The sequence below is a fragment of the Pseudopipra pipra genome, chromosome 6, assembly GCF_036250125.1.
Source record: "Pseudopipra pipra isolate bDixPip1 chromosome 6, bDixPip1.hap1, whole genome shotgun sequence".
Taxonomy (NCBI): domain Eukaryota; kingdom Metazoa; phylum Chordata; class Aves; order Passeriformes; family Pipridae; genus Pseudopipra; species Pseudopipra pipra.
The window spans coordinates 44517458-44538382 of NC_087554.1; the positions used below are offsets into that span (position 1 = coordinate 44517458).

At 38.5% G+C, this 20925-nt stretch overlaps 1 protein-coding gene and 1 long non-coding RNA gene across 2 annotated transcripts in view; one reads left to right on the forward strand and one right to left on the reverse strand.

The window, feature by feature from the left end:
* Positions 1 to 20925, forward strand: part of TSHR (thyroid stimulating hormone receptor) — a 63942-nt gene that overhangs the window by 37935 nt on the left and 5082 nt on the right. Inside the window, exons 6-9 of the mRNA XM_064658903.1 lie at positions 964 to 1041; positions 2036 to 2104; positions 12097 to 12174; positions 20654 to 20842. Coding sequence (XP_064514973.1) covers positions 964 to 1041; positions 2036 to 2104; positions 12097 to 12174; positions 20654 to 20842 — 414 coding nt within the window. The remainder of the gene's footprint in view (positions 1 to 963; positions 1042 to 2035; positions 2105 to 12096; positions 12175 to 20653; positions 20843 to 20925) is intronic.
* The window catches only part of LOC135416125 (uncharacterized), a 30166-nt gene continuing 10273 nt past the window's right edge, over positions 1033 to 20925 (reverse strand). The window contains exons 2-4 of the long non-coding RNA XR_010431448.1: positions 16909 to 16980; positions 11296 to 14345; positions 1033 to 2626 (exon numbers count right to left, since the gene is read on the reverse strand). This is a non-coding gene — a long non-coding RNA (uncharacterized LOC135416125). The remainder of the gene's footprint in view (positions 2627 to 11295; positions 14346 to 16908; positions 16981 to 20925) is intronic.

The window sequence follows — 20925 nt, forward strand, 5'->3', positions numbered from 1 at the left end:
GCCTATGGACCTTAGGGATTGGCCTTATTAGACCACATCTAATCCACAAGCTGAAGAAAAGAAAAATTTGCAAAATATTTTGGTTTCCAGACTACAGTATGATTCAGGAAAAATCAGAAGAAAGACAATAAGACACTTTGCTCTGCCCTTTGTTTCTACCAGCTTTTTCCTCTCTCCTTTTTCCAGTTTAGTCGTAGTAAATCTCTTCAGTTCTTCTTTCTATCTTTCGTTATCAACAGAGTTTTGGTCTGAAAATACATAGTATTTGTTAAGACCACAGAGTAGGAGTAAAAAAATATTTAAGAAATGACAGATAATGAAATAGTCATTTGGACAAGAGAAAAATCATTAGATTAGATCCCACAGTAAGTTATTTCACTTGTGCTAGATGCAGTTCTGTAAAGTGCAATGCCTCTGTCCTGAATAATGTATTATCTGATGTCTCATCTGACCTTAGAGAGCAGGATTTCAGCTCTAAAGCCATTTGGGTTGTTCAAGTCACACTGCAGCATTATTCAGTCTGCTAATTCTCTGGCTTATGAGACCAGGGACCTGTCTGTGACATTAGCCACTATAATCACACAGGCTGGTACACCTCACCAGGACTACAAAACCCATCTACCTCACAAACTCTCTTCCTGGATGCTGGAACATGCTCAATTCTTCATTCCACATGTATATTCTGGCCTTAGATATAACTAAACAGGTTATCCTTTTAAAATGTTATTTATTTTTAAATAAATAAATGTTTATTTAAATAAATTTAAATTTATAATATATAATAAACATTATTTTTATTAATTACATAATATATATATAGAATAAATTTATTTATTTAAATAAATGAAGTTTTATTTTAAACTTTCATTTATTATCAAGGCAGAGAAAAATTAATAACAAAGATGTTCTGGAGAAGCTCTGTTGGGCAGATGTTTCATTGTGATATTTTGTCTCCTTTTTCAGTGAAATTGCAGATAATCCTTATATGACTTCAGTGCCTGCAAATGCTTTCCACGGGCTTTGTAACGAATCTCTAACCCTGTAAGTTCTTCCAGTTTAAGTCACAAAGCAAGGACCTCTCTGGTAATGCATATGGTAAAATGTTTAAAAGAAATTATCCCTGTCCTATTCTTCGGTAGTTTGTAACAGAGAAACACCATAGACAGGCAGTATCCATAATTTAGTTTGCATAAATCCTGTACTTTGACAGCTATTTGAACCAGTCCTGCTGCTTTTCTTTAAACTGTCTTGATTAAAGTGGTTTTGGTTTTGTATGACCCTAATGCCAGTGAATGATTATATTGGAGAAAATCAAATGAAAAAGTCTGCAAAGTTTTCCCCCTGTAAAGCTACAGCATGGTTAGAACTGTGTATAACTCTTTTTGCAACCTAAATAACTCATACCATGAAAACTAATGGATGGCAAACATTAGAAGAGTCATATTTGAAAGAAAATTGTTAAATAAAGTTCAATTATGCAAGTCACAGTCAATGTGAGCCACAAGAAAGGGAGTGAAAATTACTGTAATGAGTTATGACCTGAACTGGGGGAGGAAGAGCACTAGAATGCAAATTAATGACTTCTAAAGAAATTCTAAAAAAAACCATTTTGCTCTAAGGGAGAAAAATAATGAACTCTAAGAATTCAGGCACGCCTGATAGTAAAATCAGACCTGTTTTGCTAGTTGTTAGTTCCTTTAGCCTTCCTTAATCAATCGTCCAAGGATTTTGTTTCCTTGCTTGTAGTTTGATGGTGGGAAAGTTATAGCACAGTGGTTTAGTCTCATTCTATCATTGCTGTAAAAAGAGGTAAAACATGGCACACCTGCCACATGGTATCCTTGAATCAGGTATATTCAAGAATGCTTCTGGGCATTTGGTTTGACCTTGCACTATAACTACTTCTTCTTCAAGAGATTAAAATTAACCCATCCATAAATGAGCTGTTGCCAAAAAAAATGATACGTAAGATGTTAGGTATTCAGGTATTGAAGCAAACCAAAATAGACTAATTTAATATTTTTTTTCCTTGCAGCAAACTCTACAATAACGGTTTTACAAGTATTCAAGGCCATGCTTTTAATGGGACAAATCTGGATGCTATGTAAGTAGCAGATCATTCTCTTCTTTCAGAAGAAAAAAAAAAACCTTTGATGCTTATTCAAGGTTCTGAAACACATATCTTATTCTAATTCCTTTCAAGGAGTAAAAAGAGGATGTTAATTTCAGCCAGCAACAAAAATATTGTTGCTTAATGTCTTTTCCAGTGTGTTTTCATTTGGTATGTATATTTATAGCTCAGAAATAAAATCATGGTAGGTAATTCAGTGTGAGTTTTATGCTGGCTTGAAGCTACAATAAAATTTCGTTTGATCAGTAACTTTTCTAAGACAATTTGGAAGATAATTATGCTGTTGTTCTTACATGACTGTTTATTTTAGTAATTGTAGCATTGATAATTGTAGCAGCTCTTTCACAGAAATCTCTTACCTGCATAAAAGAGAATGGTGTAAGCTGCTGGGAGCAATTCAGAGGAACCAGTCACTTGTATCAGAAATGAGAGACGCACATCTCAAAACCGTGAATCAACCATTTCATATTTCCCTTCACCTTCTTATTGTATTTTCTGGAAAATTAATACTTAGTGAGTGAATATCCTTTTTACACCATACCCCAAATCGTCTGCCTCAATCATTAACACAGAATAAATCTCAATTCCAGAGGCTCCATTCATTTTGGCAGAGCTTACTCTGGTCCTACAGGGGCTTTCCTGAAGAGTCTGGCTGTCAATCTATGAGTAGAGAGATTTCTTCATCATGAGCTCTTAAATTAACCAGAGAGACATGGTGATAGACATGCTTATTTTCAGTACTTTATTTCAAATTGGGCTTAAATTCTGTAAGAATATCAATAGAGTATCCTTCATGTGGTCTTAATTTTTCCAAACTTCCTTTTTTACCTTAACAGTTAGCTAGACTTAAAGTTTGAAAGGTTTGAGTTAAACTAAAGATCTGAAACAGACCTTATTTTACTCACATTAGTTCAGTTACTTCGAACTTTCACATGAGAAAGGAAGTTTCTCATGACGACATAGTGTTTGTACTAGTGCCTGCAGAAATAGCAAGATATAAAATATGGCAAAATGAATCCAGTGTCTTGACTGAATCCCTCTAAGCTGTACATAGCAATACTTAAAGCCTTTCTAAGCCAATATATGAACTGCGTTGGCTCTTCCATTTCTTCCATTTTGATGAAACACAGGTTGGAAACTATTTTGTAGCAATTTTTCTTTATGCTTCTCTGATAGTGTGCAAGTGCCACTGTTTCTGGCCTCTTTGGAATTCTCATTATTATTAAAGAATCAAGTGAAAATGTAGTTTTAGAAGATCTGGGGTCCTAAACATCTGTTATTGGACTGAGAACTAGAGAAGCAGACAACACATACTATCTTCTGTAGATAGTTTGCTTGCTTTCTTGTAGAAAAAAGTTTGTAATTAGTATTCTTTAAGGATATTTAAGTATTCTTTAAGGCTTTGAGAGTAGGGGGCAGAGAGATCTGGATAGACTTGAGAGCTGGGCAACCACCAACTACAATTAGTTTAACAAGAGCAGTTGCTCGATTCTCCATCTGGCACAGTGTAATCCTGGTTATACATACAAAGTGTGGAACAAGAGGCTGGAGAGCAGCCTTGCAGAGGGAGATCTGGGAGTTGCAGTGCCCTGGCAGCCAGGAGGGCCAACCATGTCCTGGGGGGCATCAGGCAAAGCATCACCAGCCGGTCAAGGGAGGGGGATTGTCCTGCTCTGCTCTGCACTGGTGCAGCCTCACCTCTAGTGTTGTGTGCAGTTTTGGGCACCACAATATGAGTGGGACAACAAATCATTAGTGTGTGTTCACAGGAGAACAATCAGGATGGTGAAAGGCCTTAAGGGCAAGAACTTGAGGTCTTTGCTTGTTCAGCCTGGTGGAGAGAATCCAACAACTTCCTCGAGAGAGGCAGTGGAGGGGCAGGTGCTGATCTTTCTCTGGTTACCAGCAATAGGACCCAGGAAAATAGAATGAACCTGCATCAGGAGAAGTTCAGATTTGACATAAAGAGAAGGTTCTTCACTGAGAGGGTGGTCAGATCACTCTCATGGAGAGTGGTCACAGCACCAAGACTGTCAGAGTTCAAAGAGCATCTGGATGATCGTCATAGTCATATGATTTTGTTTTTGGTCATTCTGCAAGGAACAGGGAGTTGGACTCCATGATAGTTGTGGGGGCCTTCTAACTGGTTATATGGATATGCTCTATGATTCTATGATCCTAAGTGAATCTTTCCAGAGACTGGCTATGATGCCCTAGTTAATCAAATTTAAAAAAAGAAAAAAAAAAAGGAAAACTACCAACAAAACAACAAAATAACTAGAACTAGACTTATGTTCATGGCTTTATCTACCAGCAGTGAAAATGGTTTATTACGATAAACACTTTTCTAATTAAATCATTTGACATTTACTTGGAGCAAAGCACTACTCCAGATTTGCAAGGCAAGCTAGGGAGCTGAACATCAGTGGTAAAGATTTTATCTGTTTGATAAACTACACTGAAATGTCTAAATTAATTTTCTGAAGTAGTTTGGTTACCATACAACAAGGTAAGGTATAATTTTACTAAGTGCAAACTTAGAGATTTGCTGTTTCTAGCAGCAGCATAAAGCTAATGCAAAAGGCAAATATTTCATTTTCTCCATTCTGATATTTCTAATTTGAACTTCTCTTTAACTACCACTGTACAGTTAAGGAAGTACCTGTTTTTCTCTGTGCCTGATTCAAGGGCCTTTGAACTCAACAGAAATAGGAACAAAAAGAAACTAACAGAAAAAGGGTGACGGAAATTTGAATGGGTTTGGAATCATGATCTCAAGGAGAAAAATAAGTAAAAAAGGAAAACAATCAAAAATAATAAATTTTTAACAAATTATTCAAAGACTCCATGTTCCATCCATAAATCAGAAGACATTTTGGGAATCTCTGAGGCTATCTTCTCCTATGCACTATGCCTTTCTACCACTCTTGCAATATTAAAATGCCTATGAAATTCAAGGTCAAAAAAATCAATGCAGATATAGGCATGAAAGCATGCATAAATGGTTTCCATTATCATCCTGAGTAATGGCACTACCTAATTGATTATCTCATCCAACAAGGATGTGTGTTTGATAACAAACCACAGTACTAGTGTACAAGATTTGTAGAGGCGGAGAAGTAAGAAACCAGGAATGAAGGGCAGAGAGACACTTTTACTGAAAAGCATTCATCTGAAACTTGAATCCATCATTCTAACCCATCATTAAGGTCCATAAACTGCATCACTCCTGCAGACTTCTGCAAGTGGTGCTGCTCCACCAGTGTTTATTTCTGTAAGGAAATTGGTGAGGTAAAAAGAGATTTTAAAACATATTTCCAGTGAATGGCAAAATATATTTGTGATGAGCTTTTACAGAGCTGTCTAAATTACTGAAATGGAAAGTGTGCAATCTCAAAATCTAATTATAAAAATAAACTCTAAAAGAATATATTTACTTCAGTATACACTTTCAGGGTTCACATCTATGCATCCAGCTGGATTATGAAATTAAGGTTAAAGAAAGGGAGAACAGGCAAAAGAAATGCACTGGTAAGTAAGCAGTGCTAAAGATTCATCGTATAATTTTTCCACACAATTGTTTATCTTGACTCTGAGCTGAATCAAGCATTATAAGTGAACCCTGAAAGTGTATACTTAAATATGTGGCCAACATATTTATCTTCTCCTTGTTTCTTAAGCTCTGCTGCCTTATTTTAAAGCTAGAAGCTGAAAGCAGGCAAGCAGACAATAATAATTCCATCAGCCAGTGAGGTGTTCCAAGTAGGAACTTTGGTAAATTTACTTCTTTTTTAACTGAGAGACCCTTTGGAAGAAAATTTTGCAAAATCTCCCCTTTTCCCTAATCTGTCTGTTCATTCTTATTCCATCATACCCTGTGAAGATAAAATTGGTTGTGGGACTGCAGTAAAACCTTATTGGTGAAATAATCCAGCTTTAAAAAAAAACACTAAGGAAGGTGTGTCCAGCTGCAACACAGGGCATGGCATGAATGACTTTGGACTATGAAACAAGAGAAACAGAAATCTTTCACACTTAAAGAAAGGTACGTGGCACTCACTATATGCTCTTTAGTTGAAGGTAGCTGGTCAGAATTTTTCATTCATATCTTTTAACGCCAGAATAAAGTACACTTTTGGCAAAAATAAAATACTTTGTAAAATTATCTTCAGATTTTTCATTATTTTTCACCTTTTCATCTCAGTTGAAGCTTTTGAATATTTTGAATATTCAGGATCTTGTTTTTCTTTTGGCACCTCTTGCTTTTCACGTTTGCTCTGCATATCCAAAATAGTATCCTTAAAGATCTCCCAGAATGCTCTCAATGATGTAATTTTCGTACTTTTGCTTTTTTTAAAGGAAGTTTTCTCATATATATTTATTTCTACCTTTTGGAGACTATAGCTGTGTTTGCCTCTTCAGCTTTTTTGGTCGTAGGGAGTTGCTGACTATCAATACCTGGTGGTTGCTCTTCTAAAAGAGACTTGAGGCACTAACATTTTGAAACAGTGTGCATGCCACTCAAGATGAAATCAAAGGCTGCTTTTCCTCATGTGGACTCTCTAACCTGTTGCTTTATGAAGCATGCACTGGTAATGTCTGAATACTCAGTATCTCTGTCATGCCCTGACATGACATTGTCTGGTTTTACAAAGCACTTGAAATGTCCTGTTAGTGTTTCATGCCCTCAGAATGTCCTGCTCAGCACACTGCAGTCATGTTGTTTTCTGGTGGGAGAAAACAACTCTGTATTAATCACTGGTATGGTTACCTTACTGATCTGACTGGATTTAAAAAAGGGGGGAAAAACCTTCATTTACTTACAGCACCATGAAACCATCAGCATTTCCTACTCCAGATTCAGCAGGCACTACTACAGATTTCTGGCATACTTTGCTCTGTGGTATTCATGTCTATCTGACTGCCATCTATGAACGCTCCAAAACGACTATTATTCTAGTGTCCCCACTGAGGCTAGATATTACACTTCAACTATGTGATTTCTAAGACTTCAAACATTTGTTTAGACATGTGGATACCACTGTTGTGGTTTTCTCTTCTGCAGTGTATTTAAGTGACATTCTATATCATTTAGCTATCACTAATGGCAGGATTAAAGGCAGTCTCAGAAGGAACTATACTGGCTCTACATAAGCTTTCTTTCTCAAACTAATACCTACCAAAGTCTTATTCTTTCCATTTAAAAGCGGTACCTATCAAAATAAAAGAGCTTAAACAACTGAAATCAATTAGCATCAGGAAATTGTACATTCTGATGGGCCTGACTCATCGATGTGAAAACTGGCAGCTAACATTGCAGCCCCTCCTTAGTAACACATGGTTATGAACTTCCCAAAGTCTCTAGCTGTTTCTATTTGTAAGTTTGAAGGTTTATTACTTACTGTGGTGCTCAAATATCAGGGGAAAATATTTCAAAATTGGACAAGCAATTATCTGGTTGTATAATAGTGTCTAGCTACTAAAGCAGATAGGTTTTGTTAGGTCAAGCGGGTTTTTGTGTCCTTCAAAACTACAACCTAGATGTTGAAATCTTGGATTAATTCTTAACTCTTGCTCTGGTTTTAATTTTTGTATTTGTTTTGCAGATAAAATCATTAGGAAATTTGTACACTGAAGGAAATGTTCACAACAATAGTGTGCCATTTACAGAATACAAAAGTCAGTTTCAGAAAACACAAACACCAAGTGATACTAGAGTGACATAAATTTCTAAAGAATAGAAGCTTCTTTCAAACAATAGCAGAAGGTGACATAAGCTATTTTCCTCTGTAAGAAAAAAGGCTTAAGTCATGGGCAATGTCCAGTGAATAACATGCCAGAAGCATTATTCTGGTTTGGCTCACTCAGACTTTCTATTGTGTAACGCAGATGAAGTGCATTTACTTCTCATTTCTCACTATGGTGATCAATATAAGCTTATATTCAGTGAATGTTATGAAAAATTTGCCAATGACTTCAACCAGGACAGATTAGAATCTTTACTTATTTTTTCCACACCTTGGCTTGCCAGCTGGTCAAGGCAGGAGACTGTCCTGCTCTGCTCTGCTGTGGCCTCATCCTGAGTACCGTGTGCAATTTTGGGCAACAAAACAGAAGAAAGATATAAAGCTATTAGAGAGCCACAGAGGGCTATAAAGATGGTGAAGGGTCTAGAGGGGAAGCCTCTAGAGGAGCACCTGAGGTCACTTGGTCTGTTCAGCCTGGAGAAGAGAAGACTGAGGGGAGACCTCATTGCAGTTACAGCTTCCTCGTGAGGGGAGGAGGAGGGGCAGAAATTGATCTCTTCTCTGTGGTGACCAGTGACAGGACCCAAGGGAATGGCCTGAAGTTGTGTCAGGGGAGGTTTAGGTTGGATATTAGAAAGAGATTCTTCATCCAGAAAGTGGTTGGGCACTGGAACAGGCTCCCCAGGGAAGCGGTCATGGCACCAAACCTGATATAGTTCAAGAAGTGTTTGGAGAATACTCTCAGGCACATGGTGTGACTCTTGGGGCTCTCCTGTGCATGGCCAGGAGTTGGACTTTGATGATCCTTGTGGGTCCCTTCCAACTCAGAATATTCTGTAATTCTGTGAACTTTATGGACACCCTCTGAAATTTGTTGTGACCATCTTTCTATTGCACTTTTTGCCTTCTTAGTTACATCGCAAGCTCATTTGTAAATGCTTATAATAGAATACCAAACATCCCTCCCTGCTTGAGGCATTACTACCTGCACAGACAGAATCTAATTCTTTCTCCTTTTATTTTACTTAATTTCTTTAATAGGTTTGGTCATCTTATAATTTCTGTGCCAACTGCACTCTGAAATTTTATGAAATTACTCTATCCTGTGAAACATTACCTCCATAATGCAGCCTGTCTGCAATTCTTGTAAAGTTTCTGTCCTTTAGTCAGACTGAGGACCACATTGTTTTCTCTTGAGCAATGTTTTATGGTCATCATCTGCAGTCATCTTTTTATTCATTCTTGCCTTACAAAGCCTCCACCAGCCCTGTGCCCTTACTGGTAAAATGTCAAGTAATCCTCAAGCTTGTGGTTATTGGGTCTGGGTCGTCCATTGTTGCCATACTTTTGTCTCTATGAGTTTCTCCTCCTGCTTCTCCTGGACCTGAGCTACCTGTAATATTGTAGTCTGTGGGCCTTGCTGCTCTCTCAAACTTCAGCCTCATGCTTTCATCTGTGGTTTGCTACTGGGGCAATTACACTTTACCCTTTCCCCTATGCAGAAAATTGATAAAATTTATAAATGGAATAGTCAAAAGTGCTACAAGTTTCTCCTGCCTATGCACCTTAGTCCTTTAGAGCCTTTACAGGATTGATCATTTTGCCATTACTTCATCAAGGGAAACAGACATGTTCCTCTAAAGCCTTCCTTGACAACTTTCTGTGTTCTCCTCCTTAATGGGTTGAGTGCATTTCTGTCCCAAAGTGTGGTCCTGCAACTGTACTACCCCTTTTGCTGCCTTTTTTCAACCTTCTCTCAGAGGTCCTTTCTCATCATAGTACAGAAACAAAACACTTGAACTGTTTTGTCTTCTTGCTTCTTGTCTTCATTCCCGTCAGCCAAAGGAGCTAGATGCTCCTCCATCCTCCTCCAGGGACTACTATATATGGCAAATCATTCTTAATCTCATCATAAGTTTTCAAATTCCATCTAAATGAAGTTAAAAGGCATGACTAGGTTTGATGTCTGCAAGTTGTTTCTCTTGTAAACATTGTGACAGAAGTTGATTGAATTAAGTAAAAACATCACCCAGAGTTTAACTGCTGTCTTAGGGAAAGAATTATCACAGTAGTATCCATGTGTACATGTATAAACAGACACATATGTATGTATTATGTATACATTGCAACCTAATCTTCGGTCTCTTTTCTTTGCTCAGCTAATTCAGCATATTCCTGTCTATGTGTTTAGGAGATCTAGCTGCACGTAGCTGCAATCCTTCTCACTCCTAGATAACCAGGACGAATCACCTCATCAAGGAAATTAACATTCCTGTTGCGTTTTGTGAAGTACATTTTAGCTGGACAGTTGTTCCAAACCCACATTTTTAATGTGTCAAATATACCCAACTAATACATATTTGTATATTTATCCTCATTTCAGCTGGAATAGAATTAATTTTCTTCCTAGTAGCTGGTACAGTGCTGTGTTTTGGACATAGTAGGGGATTGTTCTCATGTTGATAACACACTGGTGGTTTCAGTTGTTGCTGTGCAGTGCTCACCCTAAGTCAAGGACTTTTCAGTTTCCTGGTCTCTGCCAGTGAGCAGGTGCACAAGAAGCCGTGAGGGAGCACATCCAGGACGGCTGATCTGAACTGGGCAAAGGGATATTCCACACAACAGAACATCATGCCCAGCATATCAACTGGGAGCACTTGGCTGGGAGGGCCCAAGCGCTGCTGGGGGTCTGACTGGGCATCAGTCAGCGGGTGGCGAGCAATGGTATTGTGAAACACTTGAGGCTTTTAGGGTTTTATTTCTGTCTCTCTTTTTGTTGTGTCCCTTTCCAGTACAATTTTTTTTCCCAATTATTAAATTGATCTTATCTCAACACAAGGGTTTTTCCTTCTTTCCAACTCTACTCCCCATTCAGTGGGAGGTGGGGGGTGTGCGAGCAGCTGAGTGGTTCTTAGTTGTCAGCTGGGGTTAAAACACAACACTGTGCTTCTGCTGCTCCTGCAATTGTGGAGCTAGTGAAGCCAATTATTTCTCCCAAGTCTTTTCACAAAAACTATAAATTCTACTAGGCTGTTGGGAACAAAAGTCTCAGACAGAAATGCATAGCCTCTCGGAAGCAATTTGGAACTTTACTGAATTATCTGCAATAATAATCCATGTATCTATAAGTTTTTCAAATGACACTTTCAGACCATGGTAAACAAGAATCCAGCTTAAAAAAAAATAAAATCAAGATTCATTCTAGATCAGTCACTTTTAAATCTAAACCCCCATAAATTAATTTAACATTGACTGTGCCATTTGGGTTTTGTTAATTTTTTGAGTGTTCAGTAGCCTTGCATTACCTATCTTTAATCATGCACCTTTAATTCAAGTCTAAATTTCCTACTCCTGAATCCATACTTTTCTATACATCAGTTTACAGAGTGATGGGAATTAATGTTGGTCTTTGCTTACCTCAATCATGTAATGATAGGAGAAATTTGCAGCTTTACATATGTCAGGAAAGTGTGGACTGGATACTCAGGAAATTGTTCATGGTTTTCCCAAGATTTTAGAATTATTTTTTTTACTTTGAAGTTCCTCTCCTTACTCCCACTGTTGCTCTTCTTATAACACAACTTCAGTCTTAACTTTTGACCTGTATAAGGAAACCTACACTTCACTATGGGGATTTTAAAGCATTTAAAACTTTTATCAAACTCAAAACACAGAGGAAATTATTTTCCTGTTTGTTCATGATTTGCTAGCTTGGTTGGTTAAAGCATGATACTAATAATGCCAAGGTTGTGGGTTCAATCCCTGTATGGGCCTTTCACTTAAGAGCTGGACTCGATGATGCTTGTGGGTCTCTTCCAACTCAGAATATTCTGCTGTTCTGTAACAATGTAATTCCCCATACCTCATTCTGATAAAAGAAATCAAAACTATTTCACCTCAGCATCACACATATGTACCTGAAGATACAGTGTGCATGCATGTGTCCTTATTATGTGTATGACAATGATAACAAATATATTAAATAAATTAGGAACTTTATTAATTGAGGAATTTAATTTCTTTTCAAAATGGAAAACCTGTTTTTATTTCTTGGGTACATAGAAAATGAACTAACTGATTATGCTTAAGTATGCTATTGGGGTAGGATGACCCTTATACATACTGTTTTTGTAAATCTGTACAGGCAAGTAAACTGGAGATCTCCTGTAACCTATGGATAACTATTTCCACATCACTGTGTTTTGTTTGTTTCTGCAGCTATCTGCACAAGAACAAATACCTGGAAGTTATCAATGATGATGCATTTCTGGGAGTGCACAGTGGACCAACTCTACTGTAAGTAGAAGAAAATGAAGTAGAGACATCTTTAAAAATAATACTATTTTAGGTTGCACTTTCTTTCCAACCATTAGGAGCAGAGCAGCAGGGATGGGAATAGCATGTTTACAAAAATAATACCAGCAACAGAAGCTGTGCTTTAGGGAACTGATTTATAAAATGCTTGTATCTTACAGTACATACACCGTTCCTACAAATTTTTCTTTTGAAAGATTCTGTACTACAATCTGTTTTACAACTGTAATATAAAATAAGGACCCTAGTAGCACACATGTAAAGGAAACTGAAAGAGATGAAAAAATAATTTTAGACAGAAAAATACTTACTTCTGGTGCTTACTTTCTCATGTAATTTGCTTCCAGTCTGATTTTATAGTTCTCTAAAGAACTTTTCACTAAAATTAGTAATCATAATTCAGAATGAAAATAAAAGCTTTAAAGAAGAACTTCTTGAAGAATCATGTTCCCTGGCTCAAATCATGTAGTATGTAATGTAGAGCACACGGCTGATCACAAGGAGAACTGAAATACTGAAAGAGGGACTTCCTCCTCCACTGCAAAACCAGATGGTGCTGGCAGTGCTCAGTCCATATAAGAATAACTTTTACTTCCCGCTCTTCAGGAAAATAGCATACTCATGGCAGAATAACAGTGCATTGTTCACAGAAGGATCCTAGCAGCTAGCTACAATAACAAAAGGTGCAAAAGATATTATTTTTCTTCCAGAATCTTTCCAACTCTAGAAAATCAGGATGGCTACCAGCAACATAGGAAACTACAGCAGAAGTTGTACTGATCATAATCAATTTATGCTAAGAAGAATTGTGTCTATGCTGTGCAAAATTGCAACAGATCTTTGATGGCAAGGTCATCATCACACCTCTGGTTCTCTCTGCTCCCCATATCTCAAGTTAGATGCATTCCAAGGTCTGTGTGCGAATGGTAGCCTGTCTTCTGCTTCAGTCACCTAAATTACATTGTCTTCTGGGGTGAAGAGGAAGATCTGGCTGCAAGCCCACCTTTCAGGACCACATCCTTCCTCAATACCTTTACCACAAGGTCCACCAAAGTTATTAGCAGAGTCCTTGGAAACATGAGACCAGTTCTGGGAAATACCAGGTTTTCCTTTCACTGGTGTGAGGGGAGAGAGAGTCATATGTCTGAAGCAGATATCTCAAATAATTGGACATTAGAGGGACAGTCCATAATAATCATAGAATCTTTAAGGTTAAATGAGACCTTTAAGATCATCTAGTCCAACCATCAACCCAGCACTACCACTGTAACCCCCAAACCACTAGGGAAGGGGGTCCAGAGGGAGGGAGGAAACTAGTCCAGACCTCTTCATTTGGAGCTGCAAAATCCTTGGGATGCAGATGTGTATGAGAAGAATAGGTAAAGGCAGTAACACACAGCACTGTGTCCCTCAGGATACTGTCCAACATAAACATGCCTTTTTGTTTTTTCCTATCACCGACTCACCTGAGAGATAAACCTCAGTTGTGTCATGAGTGGTCAGATCCTGAGACAGCAGAGAGATGGTAGTATTTTCTGGCCATGTCTTAAAAGTTAGACATTTTGTACAAGAAAAGCACAGTCAAAGCCCTAGTTCAACATCAGGAGAAGAACTGGCCATCTAGGCAGAGCAAAAGAGTGTGTTCAGGAAGCAGAAGGCAACAAATCAAGAGGGAAAGCTGAGAAAGCTCACAAAGGGGCTGTTCAACTGCCTGTCTGTGGTGGCTGTTGCTCCTCTTCCTCTCTGCTAGTTGCATCACCTTCATTTCCACTGCTTCTGCTTTCAGAAGGGGTCAGGCTACCTACCCCTGAACTAGAATGGCCATGGTCAGAGAGAACTGTGATAGAGGCTGGGTTGATGACATGGCAGCCTTTTCTTTATTAGTATTTGGATAATAAGGTATTTTTCTGAATATTGCAGATGGCACCTTTCTCATTTTGTTCCTGGCCAGAAAGACATTTTTCAGTTGATAGAACTTTACCTGGATTTCCATTACATATTTCCATTACGATATTACATGGTCACAATAAATACAGTCTCCAAGCAAGGTGCACTCTTCTGTTATATTTGGGGTGTCATACAGCTCCCAAACATAGCACTGCACATCTTCCCTCTGAGGCTGCAGGTGGCACAATGGGTTGAAAAGCTGCTTCCTAGGGATGGGAGAAGACAAAATATTGAGGATCTTAAGTCAAAGGGAGCTGAGAGTTTGCAGCAGCACAGATTTTTGACTCTTTGGACTCCAACTTTGGTTACTGTGGGTATTTAAAGCACCAGTGTTGTTATTGTTATGCTAGACATGTGAACAAGTTAAGATGCTGCTAAGAGTTGTGGGTTAATCATATGCAATAATAACACTGCCAGGTAAGCTCCCTCTGCAAGGGCTAACTTTGAGATGTGTGAGCTACATGATACCTCTTGGTTTAGGGGCTAGAATGACTTCCTAGGATATGCATATTTAACTGTAAAGAACTTCCCTCTTATTGTGTTTTCAAGTTAGATCTCTCAAATGACTTGAATTTTTTCTAATCTTCTACAATTATTGTGCTATCCTAGCTACCACTGATCCTCAATCTCAGGATGTTTTATAACAGCCAGCTATCTATCTCCTATTTGAATGATATATCTCCATGGCTAATAAGAGTTCTAGTAGCACTTACAACTAAAGAGAAATAGTGTCATTACAGAGAGAGGTATTGCTTTTCAAAGGCAGAAAGCAAAAAATGGCACATAAGCATAGCAAATCAAAAGTGATTTAAAGAGCCAGAGTATTTCACATCGTGGTACTTTGATATACTAGTCCTAAGCTAAAGATTTTAATACGGTATCACAGTTTAATCCTGGTCTGAATCTCATGTCCACAGAGCTGCTGACTCACCCCTGCACCCAGCTGGACTGGGGAGAGAACTGGAAGGGTAAAAGTGAGAAAACTCATGAGTTTAGATAATTACAGTTTAATAATCAAAAAAACCCCACATTGAATCCACCTACACACACAAAAAAACCAAAACACAAACCAGAGGGGGAAGAAAGCAAACCAAACCCAAGAACAACAAGTGATGCAACAAAACCAATTGCTCACCACCAGCCTATTGCTGCCCAGCCAGCCCCCAAGCAATAGCAGTCCTGGCAAACTTCCACCCAGTTTTTATTGCCGAGCATGATGTGATAAGGTCTGGAATATCCCTTCATCAGTTGGGGTCAGCTGTCCTGGCTGTGTCCCCTCCCAAATTCTTGTGCACCCTCAGCCTCTTCGCTGGTCAGATGGTGTGAGGAGTAGAAAATGCCTTGGCTCAGTGCAAGCACTGGCCAGTGGTAGCTGAAACATCCCTGTATTGTCAACACAATTTGCACTCACAGATCAAAAACATAGCCTCATACTAGCTGCTGTGAAGAAATTTAACTCTATGCCAGCCAAACCCAAAACTGAGTGGAAATCTAATATTTATTATTAGTGGCCATTGATGTGACACAACATCTCCCACAGGAAACAGAAATGTTCTTGGAATTAGTGCCTTAGTATACACCCTGCACTATACCACCATGATCAATATTAACGAGACATTTACAGAGAGACCAGAGATTTGTTAACCTGCATAACAGTCTGAGAAGTCTGACCAATACAGCCTGTCCATATTCCTTGGGCAGCGTAAACAGCTTGGCTTATTATAAGAAATAATTTGTTAAGTCATTTTTGCTTCAGGCACTTAGCTGTTGTTAGCTGGCCATCGGATACTCCTTGAAAAGAAAGTTCTACTTTCAAAACTGTTTTGCCTTGAAATTTAACTCTATGGAAAATTATTGTGAGAATATTGCTTTTTTATTGGAGCAATGAATGGCACTGCTTATAATGGGAGCAGTCTGCAGAAAAAAAACTAAAAAAAAAAAAGAAAAAAAGGAACATTTACGGATCTCAAAAGAGAAACTCTGTCTTGCCTCCCCTAGCAAGCTGGAAGAACTAATTGTCTGGAGTTCCCTTTATGCACTCTTGAATTGAGATAAGAATTTATGGTTGATGGAACATCTGCCCCACAGATGGTGTTTTTTTCTGATCAGAATTTCAGCAGCAACAGCAACTTAAAGGCTGAAATACAGACCATGGATCCACCCTAATGGGGTAATATTCCATTTGACCTTAAAGAAAACCAATGAGGAAGATTTAACTACAAAGAATTGTGCCTGTCTATATCTTTGTTGTGTTAGTTTGGCCATGCTTTCAGACCCCCTAATTAGATGTTTTATTTAAGTAGATATTGAAAAGTTAGGTAATTTTTTTTTTCAAATTTTCAGTTTTTCCCTGCAAAGGAAGCAGAGAGTCAGTAATTCTGGTTCCTTTGTCACTGATGTATACCCAGATGTATACAGCATCTTCATAGATGTATACACAGATTGCTCCCTTTAGAAAACTATTTTAACAGGATAATAACAGTACATTGCTCTTCATCTGAAAATGAAATCTTGGCAAGGATGCAGCAGTTCAGCAGACCTGATTTACTAAATGCAATGAGAGCTGCATGAGAGCTTTTGCCCAGAGCAAAAGTTCAACAGAGTACAACAAAAATACAATCAGGCTCATTAGTCAATTAGCTTTTACAAAACACACAGTCCAAACTCAAAACATTACAGTCACACAAGATATATATGATTAGTTAATTCTCTGCAGAATGCAGAAATGCTCTTTAAAGCATCATTTCCCAGTCTAAGAATGGGTCCTACCTCAGGAGATTCTGTTGTTCCTGCCACTGGGCACAAGCAAGTCTTCAAGCAACAGGAGCAATCTGCATTCTGCTAATTAAACAATGCAAATTTGTAGATTTAAAAAAATCTTTCAGTAGAGAATAAAATAATATCTATAGTCTAAGCCCATCTATTATATATTTATTATATATTTTATGCTTTTTTAACTATTGTAATACTCAGAAATTGGTATATGATTAGGCAAAAATTCTCAATTGTACTATGATGCAATCAGTCTCTTTTTCTTAATTATCTGTCTTTTAAATAATCAGTACTACTTGATTTCATACTACAACTGCAGCTTACAGCAATGAAAAGGATTGTTGGCAAAAGCTATTATCTCTTATATCTCCTCTGACTTCATAAAGTCAACAAAGAATTAGACCAAAAAAATAGTAACTCGGGAAAAAAGAAATAAAATTTGAGCAACTAAATATCTGTTTAACACTTCTATAATATACAGTTGGTTCAGAAAACAACATCTCTGAAATCAGAAGCTGTATTTTATTCCCATGTTTATCTGAAGCTCTCTACAGTCTCTTTAACATTTAATCTAATGTGTAGATTTCATATAAGTAAGGAACAGCCTAGAAGTGTCACATGAGATTTATAAGAAAACATGTGAGGACAAAACAAACCAGCTATCAAGCCAATGTTAAAAGTGGTTGAGAGCACTTTGGTTACTGTTACGCCTCACAGTGTAGAGCTCTAGCTGCTGCAGACAGACCACTTCCAGCACCTGAGTGAGCTCTAGACCATGGCTATTTAAAAGCTAAAGTCTGGATCTAGGCTAGAAGTGAATGTTGCTTGCCTCCACCATAATCCTGAACATTTGACACCTTCCACAAGGAGTGTGGTTGCCCAGTTTCAGTATCAGCCTTGTGGGCATTTGTCAAAGGCCCTGTAGAAGTCCCAGATTGCCTTCTACAATGAAACTAACCTGGCTGAATGAGGGGAAAGCAGTGGATATTGTCTACCTCAATTTCCGCAAAGCTTTTGACACTGTCACAATACTCTCATACACAATCTGAGGAAGTGTGGACTGGATGAGTGGACAGTGAGGTGGATTGAGATCTGGCTGAACGGCAAAGTTTGGAGGGTTGTAGTCAGTGGCAGAGGGTCCAGTTGGAGGCCTGTCACTAGTGATGTCCCCCAAGGTTTAATACTGGGCACAGTATTGTTTAACCTATTCATCACTGACTTGGATGGAGGGGAAGACACCTCCTCAGCAAGTTCACTGACAACACCAAGCTGGGAGGAGTGGCCGACACCCCAGAGGGCTGTGCAGCCCTTCAGAAGGACCTTGACAGGTTGGAGAGATGGGCAGAGAAGAACTGCCTGAAATTCAAAGGCAAATGCAGGGTCCTCACCTGGGGAAGAATAACCCCAGGCACCAGCACAGGCTGGGGGCCGACCTGCTGGAAAACAATGCTGCGGAGAAGGACCTGGGGGTCCTGGTGGACAATAAGCTGTCCTTGAGCCAGCAGTGTGCCTTTGTGACCAAGAAGGCCAATGGTATCCTAGGGTGCACTAGGAATAGCATTGGCAGCAGGTCATGGGAGGTGATCCTGCCCCTCTAGTCAGCGTTAGCAAGACTGCATCTGGAGTGCAGTGTCCAGTTCTGTGCTCCTTACTACAAAGGAGATATGGCTCTCCTGGTCTGATGAAGGGCTACAAAGACGATTAAGGGACTGGAGCATCTCTCATACACAGAAAGGCTGAGGGAGCTGGGCCTGTTCAGCCTCAAGAAGAGGCAACTAAGAGGGGAGCTCATCAATGCCTTTAAGCATCTGAAGGGAAGGCATCAAGAGGATGGAGCCAGGCTTTTCTTGGTGGTGCCAAGCAATAGGACAAGAGGCAATGGGCAGAAACCAATGGACAGAAAGTTCCACCTGAAAACAAGGAAGAACTTCTTTACTGTGCAAGTGACTGGACCAAATTGCCGAGAGAGGTTGTGGAGTCTCCCACTGAAGATGCAATCTTGTGCAATGTGCTTCAGGATGACGCTGCTGGAGCAGGGAGGTTGGACCAGATGACCCACTGTGGTCTCTTCTAACCTTGCCCATTCGGTAATTCTGTGGAAATGAGGACATTACTGAAAAACGAAAAGGAAAAGACCACTAAGTTGAGTAAGGGACTGGAGCATCTGTCATAATAGGATAGGCTGAGAGAGTTGGAAATGCTTAGTCTGGAGATTAGTCAAGGAAACCTTATCAATGTGTATAAATACTTGAAGGGGGGATGAGGTACTGGGAAGACAGAGTCAGGGTCTCAGTGGTGTTCAGTGACGGGACAAGACGCAATAAGTGCAAACTGAAATAGAGGAAAGTCCATTTCAACATAAAAAATTATTTCTTTACTGTGAGAGTGGTCAAATGATGTAACACACTGCTAGAGAGGCTGCGGAGTCTCCAGTCCCAGAGACAGTCCTCTGAGCTCAACTTGACCCTGTTTTGAGCAAGGAGGTCAAACTGGATGATCTGGAAACTCAACTACTCAGTGATTCTTTAGAAGCTAAAATGATAGCAGGCAGCATTCAGAGTCTTATAAGAGCCACTTCAGGAACTTGTTATAAACATATCAAAAAGGACTCCAGAAAAACAAAAAAGAATTTTATGCAGTTGAAATCAACTAGTTGTGACATAGTCAAATACATATGATAGCAAAGAAGCTTTTAGAAGTAGAAAAGCCCTCCTACAAAAAGGAGAAGCAATTTCTAACTCAATTTAAAAACAAATACAAGCAAATCAAAAGGAGGGAAAAAAACCCAAAACAAACTCAAGTGTTTTAGGCATTTTGAAGTTGTTTAAAGCATAAAATTAGTACTAGTTTTCTTTTAGGTGCAAGAAACCAGCCAATAGGCAAGACTTCTAGAGGGATAAGAACAGCACTCTTAAAAACCAATGCACAGAAAAAAGCTGAATTATTTATTATTTATTATTAGGGTGCTCATGATAAAAGTGCTTAATGTTTCTACACTAGAACCCTTTTTACAGGTTTATTTCTTCACAGAGTGTAACTCTTGAGAACATCTTGACTTCAAGAGTCAGTAGAAGAGGTTTTGGGACAAAAAAAAACTGAGTAGAAAACACTATCAGGACTAGATAACATTCACCTGGCTGTTCTAAAGGAAAGCCACCTCCCCCATCAATTGTCTGCTGAGGTGGTACTGAGTCCACCTCAGTAGTCAAGTAGAAAGCAACAAACATAATACTCAATTTTCTGGGATATTCAGGATGGACTAAGAAGATTTTAATTTCCGTATATAAAGAATATTCTTTTAGTAATTGCAATACTTTCTATTTGAAGTGTGCTAATAGATTAAAATGAGCCTAAAGAAGTCTAAGGGCATATAGCTCTTGCAGTGGAAGATGTGACTTCTTTAAAGAATTTTAAAAGCTTTGTGTTTGCATATGCACCTGTCTCTGGCTGGCTTTAAATGTATAATTTTAAAAGTCATGATATTTCTTTATAATTCATATTCTGCTCTATGAAACATTAAAGACAAGAGCTTTAAAAGATAAAAAAAATCACAGAGAAATCATAACTTACTTGAATTTGAATGGTATCTGAACTTAGCAAGGCAATATGCAACCTCCACCTACTCTGGATTTGACTTTTGCTGTAGAATTCTGTGAAACTCCTGAAGTACTGTAAGAATCTGAAAAAATTCTCATCCATTCAGTGAATATTCTGACATTTGTCTTTTTCTTCCTTTACCTAGGGATGTCTCCAGAACAGCTATCTCTAACCTTCCAGCCAAAGGAATGGAAAGCCTAAAAGAACTAATGGCCAAAAATACATGGACTTTAAAGAAATTACCAGCTGTAAAGATATTTCTTCAGATAATGCGAGCTGACCTATCATACCCAAGTCACTGTTGTGCTTTCAAGAGCTGGAAAAAAAAAAGTGGGTGAGTTTCACTGTCATTCTTTTTTTAAGTTTGAAAGTGAAGACAATGTTTTATTACTAATATAAAATTACATCTATTGCCAC